General features: G+C 38.5%; 1 protein-coding gene and 1 pseudogene across 1 annotated transcript; both read right to left on the bottom strand.

Moving 5' to 3' along the window:
- OR7A142P (olfactory receptor family 7 subfamily A member 142, pseudogene) lies at positions 2,233-3,163 on the bottom strand (annotated as a pseudogene).
- On the bottom strand, positions 17,193-18,125 carry OR7A79 (olfactory receptor family 7 subfamily A member 79). The gene has a single exon (NM_001390825.1). The coding sequence runs from the start codon at positions 18,123-18,125 to the stop codon at positions 17,193-17,195; it is 933 nt and encodes a 310-aa protein (NP_001377754.1).
- Positions 18,126-19,700: the final 1,575 nt, after the last annotated feature.

The following is a 19,700-nucleotide window of genomic DNA, read 5'->3' as shown; positions in this document are numbered from 1 at the left end:
TCAAGTGAAAAAGGTATCATCTCACACATCGTATCATGGATAAACCTAAGAAAAGCAATGTAGAGACTCACAGCTGAGTTCACACTCATTAGGAGATCAGCAGAGCTCAGAACAACTCTACCTTATAATCTCATCTGGTAACAAAGGCAGTATATTACAGCATTAGCTTTAGTATGGCTTGTTATGCAGCAATATCTAACTGATACAATAATCAAAGTGAACAGAATGAGGACAGTTATAATTGCTCCTGATTATTCTTGTCATTTGTTCTTTTTTGAGTTGTTTTGTAATGAATTTTTTTTTTTTTTGTACTTTACAATATTGTATTGGTTTTGCCATACATCAACATGAATCCGCCACAGGTATACATGTGTTCCACATCCTGAACCGCCCTCATTTGCTCTTATATTTCAGGATAGCTTTCATGGTTACTCTGTCATTTCAGTTCATTTCAGATAACTGCAACTGAAATCTCTCACTGCAGTTCATTTCTCAGTAACCAGAAGAGGTTGAAAGGACAGGTATGTCTATGTAGGAAAAAAGACTGGTAACTCTGATTCACATGACTGGACAGCAATTCAAGATGTCTGTTGAGTCACTCTTTGTTCATAAAATGTGAATAGAATCATGAGTATAACAGAGTTATGGAGGATGATAGTGATCATTCACCATCCTTCTTGGGTTATGACAAAATGCAGTGGAGATACAGTTCCATTAAATCAATGACATGAATCATATTACAGGTATCACTGAAAGTTTTCAAGCAGCAACAGGAAGATAATTGAATAAAAAAAGAAAAAAAATGTTAATCAATCTTTCACAAATACGTATAAACCTCCCCTTAACACATGGACACCAATCCTCCATTCTCCAATGAGTAGATATGCAGCATGGAAAATGAGTATTTTTCAAAGTAATACAATGTATGAATCACAATTTTGTTTCATTGTGTTAAAGGTCCCTTGGGCTGCAAGGAGATCAAACCAGTTAATCCTAAAACAAGTCAGTCCTGAATATTCATTGGAAGGACTGATGCTGAAGCTGCAACTCCAATACTTTGGCCATTTGATGTGAAGAGCGGACGCATTGAAAAAGACCCTGATGCTGGGAAAGATTGAAGGCAGGGGGAGAAGGGGATGACAGAGAATAAGATGGTTGGATGGACATGAGTTTGAGCAAGCTCTGAGAGTTGATGATGGACAGGGAAGCCTGACATGCTGCAGTCCATGGGGTTGCAAAGAGTTGGACACAACTGAGCAACTGAACTGAAATACTGATGTTCATCTGTGATTCTAAAGCCATATTAGGTCGATCTGTTTATTAAAATGTGTCTTTCAGTGGGGACTCCTTTTGCAGACATGTATCTGATAATCATGTTGACAGTGGCTATTGTGGGAAATATGGATGCCAAAAACAGGATCCAAATGAGGAGAATAAAAATTAATGACTTGTCACAAATCACAATAGTATGTTACAGTCTCAATGGCGAGAAAAGGCAGATAAGATAGTGATGTACATGAGAATATTGGATATAAAGGTGAAAATAGTGTCTCAGGTTTTCCTCTGTTATAAAATTATATAAATTGTCTTCATGATCAAACATATGTTTTTTGGTAGGAAGACTACAACTCATGACACTTCTTTTAGAGAAACAGAAGGAAACTATCTGGTAATACAAATGTCGTTTGTGGGGCTTCCCAGTGCACTAGGGGTAAATAATGTGCCTGCCAATGCAGATGAAAGAGACACAAGTTTGATCCCTGGAGGAGGAAATGGCAACCCACAGCAGTATCCTTGCCAGAAAAATTCCATGGACAGAAGAGCCTGGTAGACTACAGTCCATAGGGTTGCATAGAGTCAGACATGATTGAGCGACTGAGCAGGTATGTCATTTGTGAAAAGTTATTCTAAAAAAAAAAAAAAAACTATGTTGTCTCATTTAGTCAGTGGGAATTTCCCAACATTCCTGATACATTGATGAAGTAAATTTGTGAAAGTGGGAATAAAACAAAGAGAAAGCAGATGAATGTCAGAGAGAAAAGGAAGCTTAATAAAGTGATTTACACGAATTGAATAGAAAAGTTAGTCAAATAAATGCAAATTCCAGGAATGTATTTATTTAAAAAGAGCAAGTTCTAATTTCATTGTCTGATCAAATAGTCACAATTTCTGACTCTGAGGCTTTGACCTCTTCAATCTCAAGTGCTTTTTCAGTTTTTTGACAACTAGCTCTTACACAGTTCCTCTCACAAAGAATACTTTCAGAGCCCTCTTCATGTTTTTATTCCTCAGGCTGTAGATGAAGGGGTTCAGCATGAGTGTGATGACTGTGTACATCACCGAGGCTGTTGCACTTGAGTGTGCATTGTGGGTAGCTGCAGAGCTAAGGTACACTCCAAGCATCATACAATAAAATAAGGAGACAACAGTGAGGTGAGATGCACAGGTGGAAAATGCTTTATACTTCCCCTGAGCTGATGAGATTCTGCGTATAGAGGAGACTATCTCAGAATAAAAGTAAAGGATACCAACAAAGGGACCACCACCCAGCAGGACAGCTGCAAAATACATCACTATGTTATTAAGAAAGGTGTCAGAACAGGCAAATTGAACCATATGATTGAGTTCAAGAAAAAGTGGGGAATTTCAATGTTTGTGCAGAAGGACAGTTGCAGTATCATTAAGCTTTGTAATGAGGAATTAAGAATATTTATGATCCAGGACATCAACACCAGCAGTCCACACAGTATTGGGTTCACGATGACTGTGTAGTGCAGGGGATGGCAGATGGCCACAAAGTGGTCATAGGCCATTACAGTCAGGAGAAAAATGTCCAACACCACAAAGAGGATGAGAAAATAAATCTGTGTGATGCAGCCTTCATAGGTGATCACTTTGCTCTGTGTTTGGATGTTCCACAGCATCTTTGGGATGGTGGTGGAAGTGAAACAGATGTCTACAAAGGACAGGTTGGAGAGGAGAAGTACATGGGGGTGTGCAGGTGGGAGTCTGAAGTGATGGCCAAAATGATGAGCAGGTTTCCAAAAGCAGTGATGAGGTACATAGAGAGGAAAAGCCCAAAAATGATGGGCCATAGTTCTGGATCCTCTGAAAATCCCAGAAGAAGAAATTCTGAAATTCGTGTATCATTACCTCGTTCCATATGATGGAAGTGGCTTCACCGAAAGAGGAAAGTAACATGACTAATTTTCACAACTACATGGTTTACTCCCAAGTTTTAAATACTGGTATTTACATATTTCAATCATGTAATTCAATAAAATACATTTTGTGTATGAATATGATCTCCTTTAGATTCCCTCATGCCACCATTAATATGGAATGTTTGACCTTGTCAACTCTTTCCCTGAGGGATTATGCATCCTATAATTTACATTAGAAATTTTTTCAGCATTTCAGTAGTAAAATTGAGAGCTGACCATGTTACCAATGTCTAGGCAACAAGTATAGTTTGCTGAAGAACAAAATAGGACCCTACTATTAAATGATGGGAGTACTTCCCATGTGGTGCAGTGGTAAAGAATCCGCCTGCCCATGCAGGAGATGCAAGAGACTAGGGTTTGATCCCTGGGTCAGGAAGATCCCCTGGAGAAACAAATGGCAGCCCACTCCAGTATTCTTGCCTAGATAATCCCATGGACTGAGGAGCCCAGTGGGCTATAGTCCATGGGGTCACAGAAAGATAGACACCACTGAGCATATACATACATTCAATGATGCAGATAGAAAATCTAAGCAAATATTAGAGATCATTACATTTAAGATGGTGAAAAGTGCTATATAGAAAGCATGCTGCTGCTGCTAAGTCGCTTCAGTCCTGTCCGACTCTGAGCGACCCCACAGATGGCAGCCCACCAGGCTCCCCCATCCCTGGGATTCTCCAGGCAAGAACACTGGAGTTGGTTGCCATTTCCTTCTCCAATGCGTGAAAGTGAAAAGTGAAAGTGAAGTCACTCAGTCGTGTCCGACTGTTAGCGACCCCATGGACTGCAGCCTACCAGGCTCCTCTGCCCAGGGGATTTTCCAGGCAAGAGGACTGGAGTGGGGTGCCATTGAAAGGGTAAGCTCATGTAAAGGAGAGGGTGAATTAGGCTTTATATTTTGCATAGGTGTTTAGGTAAGACCTGCAAACAAGGTGACATTTGAAGAGTGACCTCAAGCAAGAGAGGGAGGGAGATGCAGTTTATGTAATGAAGTATGTCCCTGGCAGAGGAAATGTCCAGTGAAAGGCCGTGAGGAATGTGCTTGTTTCCAGGGCTCAAGTCAAAGAAAGTAAAGCCAGTGCTGCAAGTGAATGACGACGACAAAGAGTGATGAAAGATGGTGTCACACTTGTTGAGGAGGGACGTGGTCTCTCGGCTACTGCTGAAATCCCAGGGCAAGGGACTTCCTGTTCTGTACTATATCTTACCATTTATTAATCTTGTTGCAAAGGGATCCTGTGAATTGAAACAGCCCACCTCTTTAGTACCTCCCTTGATTGAATTCAGGCCCCACTACCAAGAGTCATCTTGGAATATAAGAGAACTGGTACCCTTGTTCTGAAAATTTCTGACACCCCACCAATAGCAAACAGACACAGAACACACTGTGTCTTTCTTCACTATGTTATTTTCATTTCTTTCTCAGCTGCAGCATTACTGAGTACACTAGGAATGTGTGCAACCCAAGCTGGGCAGATCAATGAACCTTACACTATATAACATAGAAGTGATTCCCTGAAATTCCAATTCTCAAGTTTCCTATGGACAAATAAACCTGGGGTTCCACACTGAGATGGCCATTTTGTGTATTTAAACAAACATTAAATTGCCTTTTCAATAAACAGAGAGCAAAGAGAGGGAAGGAGGGAGGGAGAGAGAGAGAGTAATGATGAGAAAAATATCTTAATAAGGTCAGTTGATCCCTGAGAGCCTGTGAGAAAGAATAATCTTCCTTGGTTCTGGCAGCATTCCAACCTTAATTATTTTCCTTTGATGCCCAGAAAAATAATAAGAGATCCAAAATGAACTTGTCTGAAAGACAACAGTAGTGATACCTCTATGATGTCAAAAGATATCAAAAGACATTTTACTTATTGTTTCCCCTAAGAGAAAATGAGTAAAGGGATAAACCAACACCTCATAAAACAAAATATACAAAGTATAACAAAACTGGGCATTTTTAATATCAAGCCATAGAAAACTTGTTTCTCCTGGGCCCGTTTCATAATTACTTGACCAGTTAGTTTTTGTATGGTCTGGTAAGGGATGAGGTTAGCTCCTTTCTCACTTTTCTCATGTAGCATCTTTCCTTAGCTGTTCTTGGACTTTGGGTTTTGAGAAACCCAATGGGCATACTCTGATCCTTGTTCTGAACTTCATCCAAATTGCAGAGGCCTCCTTGGGCCATGCTTTGTAAACCCATGGTGTCCTACACCATGACAATTCTGTATTTTTATGCTGAATAACTGCCTTCATATAATTAAGTCTGAGGACATTACATCATGACACATTTATTTCATTGTACTCTGACCTTATTGTTAGACTGTGTGACCCAAAAAGGCAAGGACTTTACCTGCTTTGTTCACTTTTGTACTTTTCAGAAAGGTATATGAATATATGCTTATCCAGAAAAACACAGAAGAGTGTGAAAAGCTATATAATGAAAGAATAAGGGATAGTATGTCAAGGCTGTATATTGTCACCCTGCTTATTTAACTTATATGCAGAGTACATCATGAGAAATGCTAGGCTGGAGGAAGCACAAGCTGGAATCAAGATTACTGGGAGAAATATCAATAACCTCAGATATGGAGCTGACACCACCCTTATGGCAGAAAGTGAAGAACTAAAGAGTCTCTTGATGAAAGTGAAAGAGGAGAGTGAAAAAGTTGGCTTAAAGCTTAACATTCAGAAAACTAAGATCATGGCATATGGTCCCATCACTTCATGGCAAATAGATGGGAAAACAGTGGAAACAGTGTCAGACTTTATTTTTCTGGTCCCAAAATCACTGCAGATGGTGACTGCAGCCTTGAAATTTAAAGACACTCCTTGGAAGGAAAGTTATAACCAACCTAGATAGCATATTCAAAAGCAGAGACATTACTTTGTCAACAAAGGTCCGTCTAGTCAAGGCTATGGTTTTTCCAGTAGTCCTTTATGAATGTGAGAGTTGGACTATAAAGAAAGGTGAACACTGAATAATTGATGCTTTTGAACTGTGGTGTTGGAGAAGACTCTTGAGAGTCCCTTGGACTGCAAGGAGATCCAACCAGTCCATCCTAAAGGAAATCAGTCCTGAATATTTATTGGAAGGACTGATGTTGGAACTGAAAGTCCAATTCTTTAACCACCTGATGTGAATAGTTGACTCATTTGAAATGACCCTCATGCTGGGAAAGATTGAGGGCAGGAGGAAAAGGGGATGACAGAGGATGAGATGGTTGGATGGCATCACCAACTCAATGGACATGGGTTTGGGTGGACTCCAGGAGTTGGTGATGGACAGGGAGGCCTGGCGTGCTGTGATTCATGGGGTTGCAAAGAGTCAGACACGACTAAGCAACTGAAATGAACTGAACTGAACTGTAACCAGGTTAGAGTGAAAGTTTCTAAAAACTGTAGTGAGAAAAATTGAATGAAGAACCAGACTAAATGAAATGTGATATAAAATAGCAATAATTTAATGGCATGAATATGTGCTGATATTTAATGCAGCAAAGGCCTGTTAGAAGAGAATATAACGTGTAATGTACCGAGGACTTCCTGGCACATAGTGGATGTTCCATTTTTTATTTTTGAATGATCAGGAATTAAGTCATAATACTTTTGAACATTTAGCAAATGGCAAGGTCATGTTTCCATTTACTTGCAAAAGATTATATTGTCAAATAAGATCTGGCCTGAAGCTGATTCATGTTGATGTTTAACGGACACCAAAGCAATACTGTAAAGCAGCTACCATTTAATGAAAAGTAAAAAAAAAAAAAAAAAAAAAAATTAAACAAATACTTACCAAAAAAAAAAGATCAATCATGAATGACTAGTTATCTGAAAGATTATGAAGTTGGTGTCCTAGCTCACTCATTTTACAAAAAATGAGGTATTACAATGTTAGTGTAAAGTGACCAATACATTTCAGATGAACATTTTAGAAAAGTATACGTAAAATTTACTTGTGGCAAAATGTAAACCAAAAAACTCAGAAGTCGGAAGATAGATATTTTGAAATAAAATAAATATTTTATCATGAAAATATCCTCCAAAAGTCAATTGAGAAATAATAGTCCATAAATTTATTTATTTTAATTGGAGGCTAGTTACTTTACAATATTGCAATGGTTCTGCCATAAAATTTTTTGAAATGCTGATAACTGGAGAAAACTGGATAAATGATATATGACATAGTAATAACAGGCAAGTCAAAATGAGGATCAAATATGTAAAGTTTGCTGAAGCTGAGCCATAGTTTATGAAAACAAAAAAATGTCTTGCATAACCATTAGCCTGAGAAATAAGTGTAAAGACCTGTCACACTGCTTGGGGTTTGAACTTTTAAACCAGTAGCAAAAGAAGTGTTGCTAATTTTGCTGCCAGAAAACTAAAGTCACAGATTTGGGAAACAACCTGAAGACAGCTATAAATGTTATCGTGCAGATATTCTCTAACTCAAATTTTCTGAGTCTCAACACTACTGACATTCCCAGTCAGATCAGTCTCTGTTGCTCTGTTTGTCCTGTGCGTTGAAAGATGCTGAGAGCCTCTGTGGCCTCCACTCAACTCTCTCCAGTGAGACAGTCAAAATGTTCCTGGACATTGCTCAGAATCTTCTGCATGGGAAAAATCCTTCTTGATGTGAACAACAATGTGAACTTAAAATCTCAACATATTTCTGTGGCATGAATGAAATAGCACTTTAATGATAAAGAGTATGAAAGGCCATTCATCAAAAGTGTGAGTAGCATAACCACACTGTGAAATATTACCTAGCTACTGACACATATACTTTAATTAATCAAGCAAACAAACAGACACAGCGATCTTTTGCCTCTGGGCTGAGTTGAACTGGCTTCTTTTCTTTCTGACCTTCTCATGTACCATCATCTAGATTGGAGACTCACCTGGATGGGGGAACTCTAAGAGGAAAGTCTCTGAGGGGGAGTCTGAATTCTTCTCTGGAAGGCTAATGATGGAGACGGAGTCTCTGTCCCCAGACAAAACAGCAGGAAGGGATGAAGCTACAGCCCACCCCCAACCCCAATCAGGATTAGGACTCCAAACAAAGGAAATAAAGTGTCCATCCAGCTCAAGATTACACACACTGAGAGACTGCAGATGTTAGTGTTTATAGGTCCCTCGACCTGCTCATTAGGCACATTTCTTGTTATTTCAACCTCTAAGCACATAATTCCCCTGTGGAAACCTGGTCAAGAAGGAAGGAAATTTTCCCTAAAGATTCTTTATTCACAAGGGATCAGGATAGAAGTCAAGAGAATCCATTTTTTTTTCTTCTTGTTTTTTAATTCCTTCTCCCTAAAATTTCCTTCCTTTCAGATCTCTAAATCTCCTAGCACCTTGTTTCAACCCTGAGTTGAAGTTTTCTCCAAGTCTAAGACTGAGTATCTGAATTCGGTCTCTTGTATCTCCAAAGTTTTGATTTATGATGGAGATACAGACTCTAAATCTCCAGGAAATTTTTATTCTCTTTTTCAATAAGGGAAAGAACTGAGTTCTTTTGTTGATCTACCTTGGGGCACTACATATGTTGTCTTCATGACACTTTTGCATAACATTTAGGAACTTCATACTTACATCTCTAGTTCTGAGATTTCATGTAATTCTCCATTAAAAATATTTGTTGATGATAGTAAATATACTAGATATTTTGTGCTAAAGCTTGATCTTAGTGCCTGATAAGAATTGCTTGACTGAATTCTTACAGATGTTTCATCTGTGAGGAAGTACATTTAAGAACTCCATTCTCCATGCAGAAATGGAGCTTGGAGGAGTTTAATGATATGGCCAAAGTTAATATCTGAGTATTTGATGGTCCTTGATTGTAAACCTGTCAGGGTGTGTCTAGTTTCCAAACTGTACATCAGTAGTTCTGAATCATAGAGGATTTTCCCCTGGGATGTTTGACAACACCTGAAATGATGCTGCCAAACATCTAAAATCTGTGGGAAAGCATCCCCAGAATAGCATGCTTCCTCAAATGGCAACAATAAAGGATAGCAAAGTTATTCTAAGTCAGTCCTTTGCTAACTTCATTAGAAATCAACAACAATCCTACTACAAATTCAGAATCTAATTCAGCAGGTCCTGGTGGGTCCAAAGACTGCATTTCTAACAAGCTGCTGGATGATGCTGAGTCTACAGGTCCCGGTCTGTGGACACTCTTTGAGTAGCAAGGCTGTGATCCCATGATACAATTAGTTGTAGATAGTTTTAGGTCTTCTTCCCCAAAATGTGTCTTGGCATTTAACTTTGAAGAAATAGTGTATTCACTCATTTCAGAGGCTGTGGTTAATTCTGTGTCTGTTTCTTTTATAGAAGGGTTCTTGAATGATACAAAATGATACACTTACAAAAATGACTGTATAGTAGGCAGAATGTTGTTTAGTGGCTAAGTCATGTCAACTCTTTGTGACCCCATGGACTGCAGTGCGCCAGGCTCCTCTGCCCATGGATTTTCCCAGGCAAGAATATTGGAGTGTGTTGCCATTTCCTCCTCTAGGGGATCCTTCTGACCCAGGGATGGAATCTGTGTTTCCTGCTTGTCAGACAGATTCTTTACCGCTGAATCACCTGGAAGCGCAATCAGCATAACAAGCCAGCTAATATGTGTCATATTACAATTGACTGCCTTCACCCAGTTTGCCGAACTACCCCAATCTGCTTCCTCTCTGATAAACATCAATCCGTTCTTTGCATCTATAAGTTTTGGTCCATTTTTTATTTGTTTTGTTTTTTAGATTTCATGTGCAAGTGAAATCATACTTGTATTTATCTTTCTCTGTCTGGCTTATTTAGTATGGCATAATACCTGGAAGTTCCATCCACATTGTCACAAATGGCCAGATTTTTATTTTTTATGGCTGAGTACTATGCCACTGTGTGTGTGTGTGTGTGTGTGTATTTCACATCATTATCCATTCATCCATCAATGGACATGTAGGTAGCTTTCATGTCTTCGTCCATGTAAATAATGCTGCAATGAAATAGGGTTGCATATATCTTTTCAAATTACTGCTCTCATTTTATTTAGAGAAATACCCAGAAGTTGAATAGCTAGATAATATAGTAGTTCTATTTATAATTTTTGAGGAATCTCTATACTGCTCTCCATAATGGCTGTACACATTCATATTTCTACCAACAGTGCACTAGGGTTTCCTTTTCTCCACATCCTCACCAACATTTGTTATTTCTCCTTTTTCATTTTTTAAGAAGCTTTAAAAAATTAGTTTTATTAAGGTATAGTTAATATTTATAATCATAAGATACTTGAAGTGTACATCATGATGATTTGATTTATGTATACTTTGTGAAAGGAATTCTCCTTTAACTTACACACTGATTACTTTACACACTTATCTTATTTTTTTGTGTGTGTGTATGTGTGAGAAAATTTAAGTTCTACTCTCTTCAGTTCAGTTCAGTCACTGAGTCATGTCTGACTCTTTCCTACCCCATGAACTGCAGCACGCCAGGCCTCCCTGTTCATCACCAATTCCTGGAGTTTACTCAAACTCATGTCCATTAAGTCGGTGATGCCATCCAACCATCTCATCCTCTGTCATCCCCTTCTTCCATTTTCAATCTTTCCCAGCCTCAGGGTTTTTTCAAATGAGTCAACTCTTTGCATCAAGTGGCCAAAGTATTGGAGTTTCAACTTCAACATCAGTCCTTCCAATGAATATTCAGGGCTCATTTCCTTTAGGATGGACTGGTTGGATCTCCTTGTAGTCCAAGAAGCTCTCAGTTCAAAAGTATCAATACTTTGCTGCTCAGCTTTCTTTATAGTCCAATTCTCACATCCATACATGACTACTGGAAAAACCATACCCTTGACTAGATGGACCTTTTTTGGCAAAGTAATGCCTCTGCTTTTTAATATGCTGTCCAGGTTGGTTATAACTTTCCTTCCAAGGAGTAAGCATCTTTTAATTTTGTGGCTGAAATCACCATCTGCAGTGATTTTGAAGCCCCCCAAAATAAAGTCTGCCACTGTTTCCACTGTTTCTCCATCTATTCACCATGAAGGGATGGCAAATATGCTACTGTCTTAGCAAATTTCAATTGTATAATGCAGTGTTGTCAAAATAGTCATCATGATTTATTTGGTTGGCCAAAAAGTTCATTTGGGTTTTCTGTATGATATTATGGGGTGTGCGTGTGTGTGTATGCAGATAAATTTAGATTAATATTAGACTACCCAGATGAATGGAAAAAGAAGATATGGTACATATATGCAATGGAATATAGCTCAGCTATAAAAAGGAAAGCATTGAGTCAGTTGTAGTGGGGTGGATGAACATACAGCCAGTTATACAGAGTGAAGTAAGTCAGAAAGAGAAAAACAAATATCATTTATTAATGCATGTACATGGAATCTATAAAAAATAGTACTGATGAACCTATTTAGAGAGAAGAAATATGGATATAGGTTAAAGAACAGACTTGTGGGCACTGTGGGGGAAGGAGAGGATAGGACCCACTGAAAAAACAGCACTGATATATAAACACTATCATGTGTAAAATAGACAACTAGCGGGAAGCTTCTGTGTAACACAGAGAGACCAGCCTCGCGCTCTGTGATGACCTAGACAGGTGGAAGGGGGGAGTGGGAGGGAGACTCAAGAGGAAGGGTATAATAAATATATGTATATACATTTATGGATATAAATATATATGTATATATATATATATATATATATATATATATATATAATTATGACTTATTCACATTAAAGTATGGCAGAGACCACCACAACATTGTAAAGCAATTAACCTCCAATAAGAAAAAATGTCAAACACATGAAAAGATGCTCAACATCACTCATTATCAGAGAAATGCAAATCAAAACCACTATGAGGTACCATTTCACACCAGTCAGAATGGCTGTGATCCAAAATTATACAAGCAAAAATGCTGGAGAGGGTGTGGAGAAAAGGGAGCCCTCTTACACTGTTGGTGGGAATGCAAACTAGTATAGCCACTATGGAGAACAGTGTGGAGATTCCTTAACAAACTGGAAATAGAACTGCCTTATGACCCAGCTTTCCCACTGCTGGGCATACACACTGAGGAAACCAGAATTGAAAGAGACACGTGTACCCCAATGTTCATCACAGCACTGTTTATAATAGCCAGGACATGGAAGCAACCTAGATGTCCACCAGTAGATGAATGGATAAGAAAGCAGTGGTACATATACACAATGGAGCATTACTCAGCCATTAAAAAGAATATATTTCAATCAGTTCTAATACGGTGAATGAAACTGGAGCCGATTATACAGAGTGAAGTAAGCCAGAAAGAAAAACACCAATACAGATTACTAATGCATATATATGGAATTTAGAAAGGTGGTAACAATAACCCTGTATATGATACAGCAAAAGAGACACTGATGTATATAACAGTCTTTTGGACTCTATGGGAGAGGGAGAGGATGGGATGATTTGGGAGAATGGCATTGAAACATGTATAATATCATATATGAAACGAGTTGCCAGTCCAGGTTCGATGCACAATACTGGATGCTTGGGGCTGATACACTGGGACGACCCCGAGGCATGGTATGGGGAGGAAGAAGGGAGGAGGGTTCAAGATGGGGAACACATGTATACCTGTGGTGGATTCATGTTGATATATGGCAAAACCAATACAATATAGTAAAGTTAAAAATAAAAGAAAAGAAAAATAAAAGAAAAAAATGTCAGGTGGTATACTTGTAACTCTGGGCTTCCCTGGTGGCTTAGATGGTAAAGAATCCACCTGCATTGTGGGAGACTCAGGTTCGACCCCTGAGTCAGGAAGATCCCCTGGAGAAGGGAAAGGCAACCCACTACAGTATTCTTGCCCTGAGAATCCCATGTACAGAAGCCCTTGGAGGCTATATTCCGTTGCTGCTGCTGAGTCACTTCAGTCATGTCCGACTCTGTGCGACCGCATAGTCAGTAGCCCACCAGGATGCCCCGTCCCTGGGATTCTCCTGGCAAGAACACTGAAGTGGGTTGCCATTTCCTTCTCCAATGCATAAAAGTGAAAAGTGAAAGTGAAGTTGCTCAGTCATGTCCCACCCTTAGCGATCCTATGGACTGCAGCCTTCCAGGCTATTCCATCCATGGGACTTTCCAGGCAAGAGTGCTGGAGTGGAATGCCATTGCCTTCTTCGCTAAGGGGTCACAAAGAGTTGGGCACGACTGTGTGACTAAATATTTGTAACTACATAGAAAAGTTGTAGGGGGTGGGGATAATAGGGAGAGTGTAGTAAAATCTTTCAGTTACAGAATGAATAGGCTCTCAGGCTCTCATCTTTCTTATAATAGCCATTCTAAAGAATGTGACATGATTTCTTTCTGTTTTGATTTGCATTTTCCTGGTAATTAATGCTGTTGAAACACCTGTTTATGTGTCTGTTTGCCACTTGTATGCCTTTTTGGAAAAATATCTAGGTCATTTTAAGAATATTAATGATTTCAATCCATGAACTTAAGGTATATTTCCATTTATTTGTGACTTCTTCAATTTCTTTCCTCCACGTTTTCTAGATTTCAGTGTATAAGTCTTTTCCCTCTTTCATAAATTGTGCCAAGTTATTTTATTTTTTATGTAGTTTTAAATGGGATTCTTTTCTACATTTCTTTTTCTGATAATTCATTATTAGAGTCTAGAAACTTGAGAGGTATCTGTATGTTGATTTTGTATCTCATAGTTTCATGAAATTTATTTATTAGTTCAAAAAGTTCTTTGTTAGAATTTTTAAATATATATATAGTATCATTTTATCTGTAAATGCTGCTGCTGCTGCTGCTGCTGCTAAGTCACTTCAGTTGTGTCCTACTCTGTGTGACCCCATAGATGGCAGCCCACCAGGCTCCCCCGTCCCTGTGATTCTCCAGGCAAGAACACTGGAATGGGTTGCCATTTCCTTCTCCAATGCATGAAAGTTAAAAGTGAAATAGTGACAGTTTTACTTCTTCCTTTCTAATTTGGACTCTTTTATTGCATTTTATTGTCTAATTACGGAGGCTAGGATTTCCAATACTATGTTGAATGAAAGTGGCCTGCGTGAGCATTCTTTTCTTTTTTTTTTTTTTTTTGATCTTAGAGGAAAGGTTTTCATCTTCTCAGCACTGGGTATAATGTCATCTGTGGACTTGTATATATAGCCTATATTATGTGGTGGTATGCTTCCTCTGTACCCACTCTGTTGAGGGCTTTTATCATAAACAAACATTCAGTTCAGTTCTGTCGCTCAGTCATGTCCGACTCTTTGCGACCCCATGAATCACAGCACGCCAGGCCTCCCTGTCCATCACCAACTCCCAGAGTTCACTCAGACTCATGTCCATCGAGTCAGTGATGCCATCCAGCCATCTCATCCTCTGTTGTCCCCTTAAACATTGAATTTTGTCAAATGATTTTTCTGCATCTGTTGAAATGATTGGGCTTTCCAGGTGGCGCTAGTAGTAAAGAACCCGCCTGCCAATCCAGGAGACATAAAGTTTCAGTCCCTGGATTGGGAAGATCCCCTGGAAGAGGAAATGATAACCCACTCCAGTGTGCTTGCCTGGAAAGTCCCATGGACAAAGGAATCTGGTGGGCTACAGTCCATGGGGTCACAAAGAGATGGACATGACTGAAGCGACTTAGCACAGCACATTGAAATTATCATATGATATTTATCCTTCTTTTAGTTAATTTGGTGTATCATTTGACTGATTTGAGGATGTTTAACCATTCTTGCATCCTTGAAGTGAGTCCCACTTGATCTTGATGTATGATCCATTAGATATATTTTTTAACTTATTTGTTAATATTTTTTCAAAGATTTTTGCATGTGTGTTCATCAAGGATATTGGTCTACAATTCTTTATTCTTTTATTGCCCTTGTCTGGTTTTGAATCAAGGTAATGCTGGCCTTGTAAAGTGAGTTTGGAAGCATTTTTCCTCTTTGATTTTTTTGAAAGTTTTTGGAAGATAGATACTAAATCTTTAATGTTTATTAGAATTTATCAGTGAAGCTTCTGGTCCTGGACTTTTGTTTGTTGTGAGATTTTTGGTTACTGATTCAATATCTGTACTAGTAACTAGTGTATTCATATTTTCTGTTTCTTCATAATTTCCTCTTGGGAAAATGTTTGTTTTGTAGGAATGTTTCTGTTTCTTCTAGGTTGTTCAATTTGTTAGTATAAATATTCATAGTAGTCTCTTGTGGTCCTTTGCATTTCTGTGATATTAATTTTAATTTTTCCTCTTTCATTTCTGATTTATTTGAGCCCTTTCTGTTTTTTTCTATGCTGACATATTGAACTGTCACCCAAATAGTTTATATTAGCCCAACAAGACTCATTTTAGGCTTCTTGCATCCAAGAGAATAAATGTGTTTATTTAAGCAACTAGCATGGAAGTATTTTGCAATTGGACTGGAAGTCTAATGTAGACACTTATTTAATAAAATTTGTTTGCAAGAATAAAATTTAATCTTCTCCATTCATTAGCTTAGCTTGAGTAAGGGCATGTTATGTCAAAAACCCATATTAAGTAAATAAAAGCCCATATTAAGTAAAAAACATACTAAATCAATTTGAAGATATTCTGCCTCATTAACTGATACAATGAATTGTTCATTTTATAGATGTAAATGTCAACTGGCTGCCTGTGATTCTTTTGCGACATTGAGGTAGGAAAAGTAATTCACATCAAATTGAGGTTACTCATTTCACTTTAAAATTTTGTGTCTATATTTCTATATTTTTATTTTATATTAATTCCAATGTTCTTTATTTTCATTTCCATTCTTTCCCAGTTTCTCTCATTTACTTTCCACAGAAAAGATGTCTGTGTGCATGCACACATGTGTAGTACAGTGTTTATTTGAAAGAAAAAAATGCATACACACAGAAATGAACTTTAGCCCTTAGCTGTTTTCTTTGGATTAAAAAAGAAACATCCACACATTCCATTTGTTTCTCATAGCATCCATATGAAGTTTTGTTTAGTATTTCACAACACCTTCATAAACAAGGAAACAGGCTCAGGAAGCTTAAATTTTTTTCACAATTACATAATAAAGCATGTAAAGCTATGTGCACTGTCAAATTAAACACAAAGAGAAATAGGCATTATGTTCTCAGTTTTGGATAGCTTGTTTATTTCATTAAATCATACACTTTTTATTTATTTACTTATTTAGACTCCACAGGTTCTTCACTATGGTGTGCAGGCTTTTCTCTAGCTGTGGCATGTGGGCTCTCTAGTTGAGGTGCAGGGGCTTAGTTGCCCTGTGGCATGTGGGATCTTAGTTCCCGGACCAAGGATTGAACCTGTGTCCCTTGCATTGGAAGGCAGATTTTTAATCACTGGACCATCAGGGAAGCCCCCCAAACTGTACACTTTAAATATGCAGTTTATTTGTGTAATTATATTCCAATAATTTAATTAAATGGAAAAGAATCCGATGGTGAATGGCTAAGGGTAAAATCTAGGGCCTAGGCAGGTGATTCTCACTTAACATGGGTGAGAGTTGTCTTCTAACTGGGAAGGAAGTCAAACGTCATTTATGGATATAGATATGCTGAAATTAAATATAAGTAATTCACATGATAAACTTATTTTTTTTTTCTGTAAATAGGAGATCAGCATAGATACAGAAATAACCATAAACCAATTCAAGACAGAAGAGCATGGTATCCTTACTCAACATCACTTAGAAACATAATAGATTTACAGCTGACTACACATTCATGGGGAGAACAATAGAAGTTGGTACAGTTCCCCAGTATATAATTTCATTTGATAATAAAATGTAGAGGCCTTGAATTCAAAGAAATGGAAATTTGGGGAAGTAAATAGAAGGATCAAGTTCTACTTCAGCAACCTCATCAAAGAATTGGGCTCTGAGGTTTTGAGCCCTAAAATCACAGGCATTTCTTCAGCCCCAATAAAACTGGTCTTTATATAGCTGCCATCCCAATGATCCTTTTCAAAGCCCTCTTTATGTCTTTATTCCTCAGACTGTAGATGAAGGGGTTCAGCATGGGTGTGACCACAGTGTACATCACCGAGAAAACAGCAATTGATTGTGAGCTGTGAGTAGCAGCAGAGCTAAGATATACACCCAGGACTGTACAATAGAATAAAGAGACAACTGAGAGGTGAGAGGCACAGGTGGAAAATGCTTTATACTTCCCCCGAGCAGATGAAATTCCTAGTATAGAGGAAACTACCTTAGAATATGAGTAAAGAATTCCAGTGAGGGAAATGCCACCATACACCCCAGTTACAAAATACATCAACAGGTCATTAAGAAAAGTGTCAGAACAAGCAAGTTGAACCACTTGATTAACTTCACAGAAAAAGTGGGGGATTTCCAAGTCTGTACAGAAAGCCAGCCACAACACCATTATGCTTTGTATCAAGGAATTCAGAGCACTCATGATCCAGGTCAGCAGAACCAGCAGTCCACAGACCCGGGGTTTCATGATGACTGTGTAGTGGAGTGGGTGGCAGATGGCCACAAAGCGGTCATAAGCCATCACGGTCAAGAGGAACACATCCAATGTTGCAAAAAGTATGAAAAAATGCATCTGGATGATGCAGCCTTCATAGGTTATTACTTTGTTCTGTGTCCTTATGTTCTTCAACATCTTTGGGATGGTGGTGGAGATAAAGCAGATGTCTACAAAGGACAGATTGGAGAGGAAGAAGTACATGGGGGTGTGGAGGTGGGAGTCTGAGCTGACAGCCAGCATGATGAGCAGGTTTCCAATCACAGTGATTAGGTACATGGAGAGGAAAAGTCCAAATATGAGGGGTTGCAGTTCTGGTTCATTTGATAATCCCAGGAGAATAAATTCTGAAATTGGTGTCTCATTCCTGTGTTCCATGTGGTGCAAATGACTTCCTGGAAACAAAAAATAGCATGACTAGTTTTTCAAAAATTTGCATTGCAAACATAGGTGAACTCTAACATTTATATTTTGTATTCAAAAAATATTCTTGACTTTGTATAGAAAGTTCCCCTTCAAGCCAATCTCCTGTGCCATCTCCAAATAGGAAAGCCTGTCTTATAGTCAGCTTTTTCCCCCAATAGTCAAGTATTCTACATTCGTAATGAGGGATTTTGTCATGCATTCGAGGGAATACAAATTTACAACCTATAGAATTCTGGAGAAAGAGGAGAGGGTGCTGAGAGACAACAGATCATGTAGTTCAATGGTGGAGAAAACATATAAGGAAAAAATTTTAAAACTCATACAAATGATCATATGTTGACAAGTGCTGTAAAGGAAAATAGATCAAATATAAAGAAGAGAGTTGATGAGGGTATTATTTTTTACTCGGTGTTCAGGTAGCCTGGAAAACATTTGATCAGAGACTTCAAGAAAGAGAAAAAAGGAGACATGAGTCTCTCTGGGTAGAAGTGTGTGCTAGTCAGAGGGAACAGCTGTGCTTCAAAACAACCAACTCCCTGACTTCCTTCTCTCCCTGTGACTCCCCACTGTGAAACGAGCCCCAAATTCCACAGCTTCAAATCCTAGCCTTGACTCTCCGTGACTGAACCACCACTTCACCCTCGTGCTGCCTTCACTCACATCAATCTCATGAATATTCAACTTGAGTCACAGCTTCACTTGATGCCACAGGCTCAAGACTCAGAGCTGATATGAACCTCCTTAGAGAATCAACAACTCTATTTGGAATTTTCACCCCTCCCGATCTCCAAAACACCATCTTCTTTTTTCAGACTTCTTTTTCAGATCATTTCTTTCATGAATTCTCCTCTTTTTTAAAAATTTGTACAGAAAACAGGGAATTTCATTTACAGTGATTTAGATACAGGATTATCATTATGAGCTTTTAATTAATTCTGCATCTGTTATTCTCTGCTAGACTATAAGTGCCATACTCTTCAACCCCTTAGATTTTGTTTAGTTGTGAGCAGTATCTGAATAAATACATACTGCATGAAGGAATGAAAAAGACATGTTCTCATAGAAATCTCCAAAAAAGTCCAGGGAAACATTAACAGAGTTTTCAAAGACATGCTGGAGAAACGTTTCCCATATTCTGAGATTCACGCCTATTAGAGGTTCAGACTATGTAGTTTGTAAGAATAAAATAGGGTAGAAAAAATTAAATGCAAAATTAAACTGTCAGACTGCATCATATGCAGTAGTATTTTTCTGATTCTCTTTGTTCAGATGACTGTGTTTGTGTATGCTCATGCCCATGCATGCAGGTATGGTTGGATCACATGTAAAAGGCAAGTCTTAGCTGGGACAGAGTCAAAAAAGTTTCTTACCCACTGCAATAAATGCAAGAAGACATTTATAAGAGACCAGTCCCTGCCAAGGGAGAAGCAGTATAAATAGAGGCCAAGGCAAGAGCAGATTGCAGAAGGAGCAGATGGCAGTGTGGGGCTGACGTGACCTCAGACTCAAGGGCCCACACACTGACTG

The sequence above is a fragment of the Bos taurus genome, chromosome 7 (genome assembly GCF_002263795.3).
Source record: "Bos taurus isolate L1 Dominette 01449 registration number 42190680 breed Hereford chromosome 7, ARS-UCD2.0, whole genome shotgun sequence".
In the NCBI taxonomy this organism is placed as follows: Eukaryota; Metazoa; Chordata; class Mammalia; order Artiodactyla; family Bovidae; genus Bos; species Bos taurus.
The sequence above is the reverse complement of the archived record's forward strand: the minus strand, read 5'-3'. Positions and strand labels throughout refer to the sequence as shown.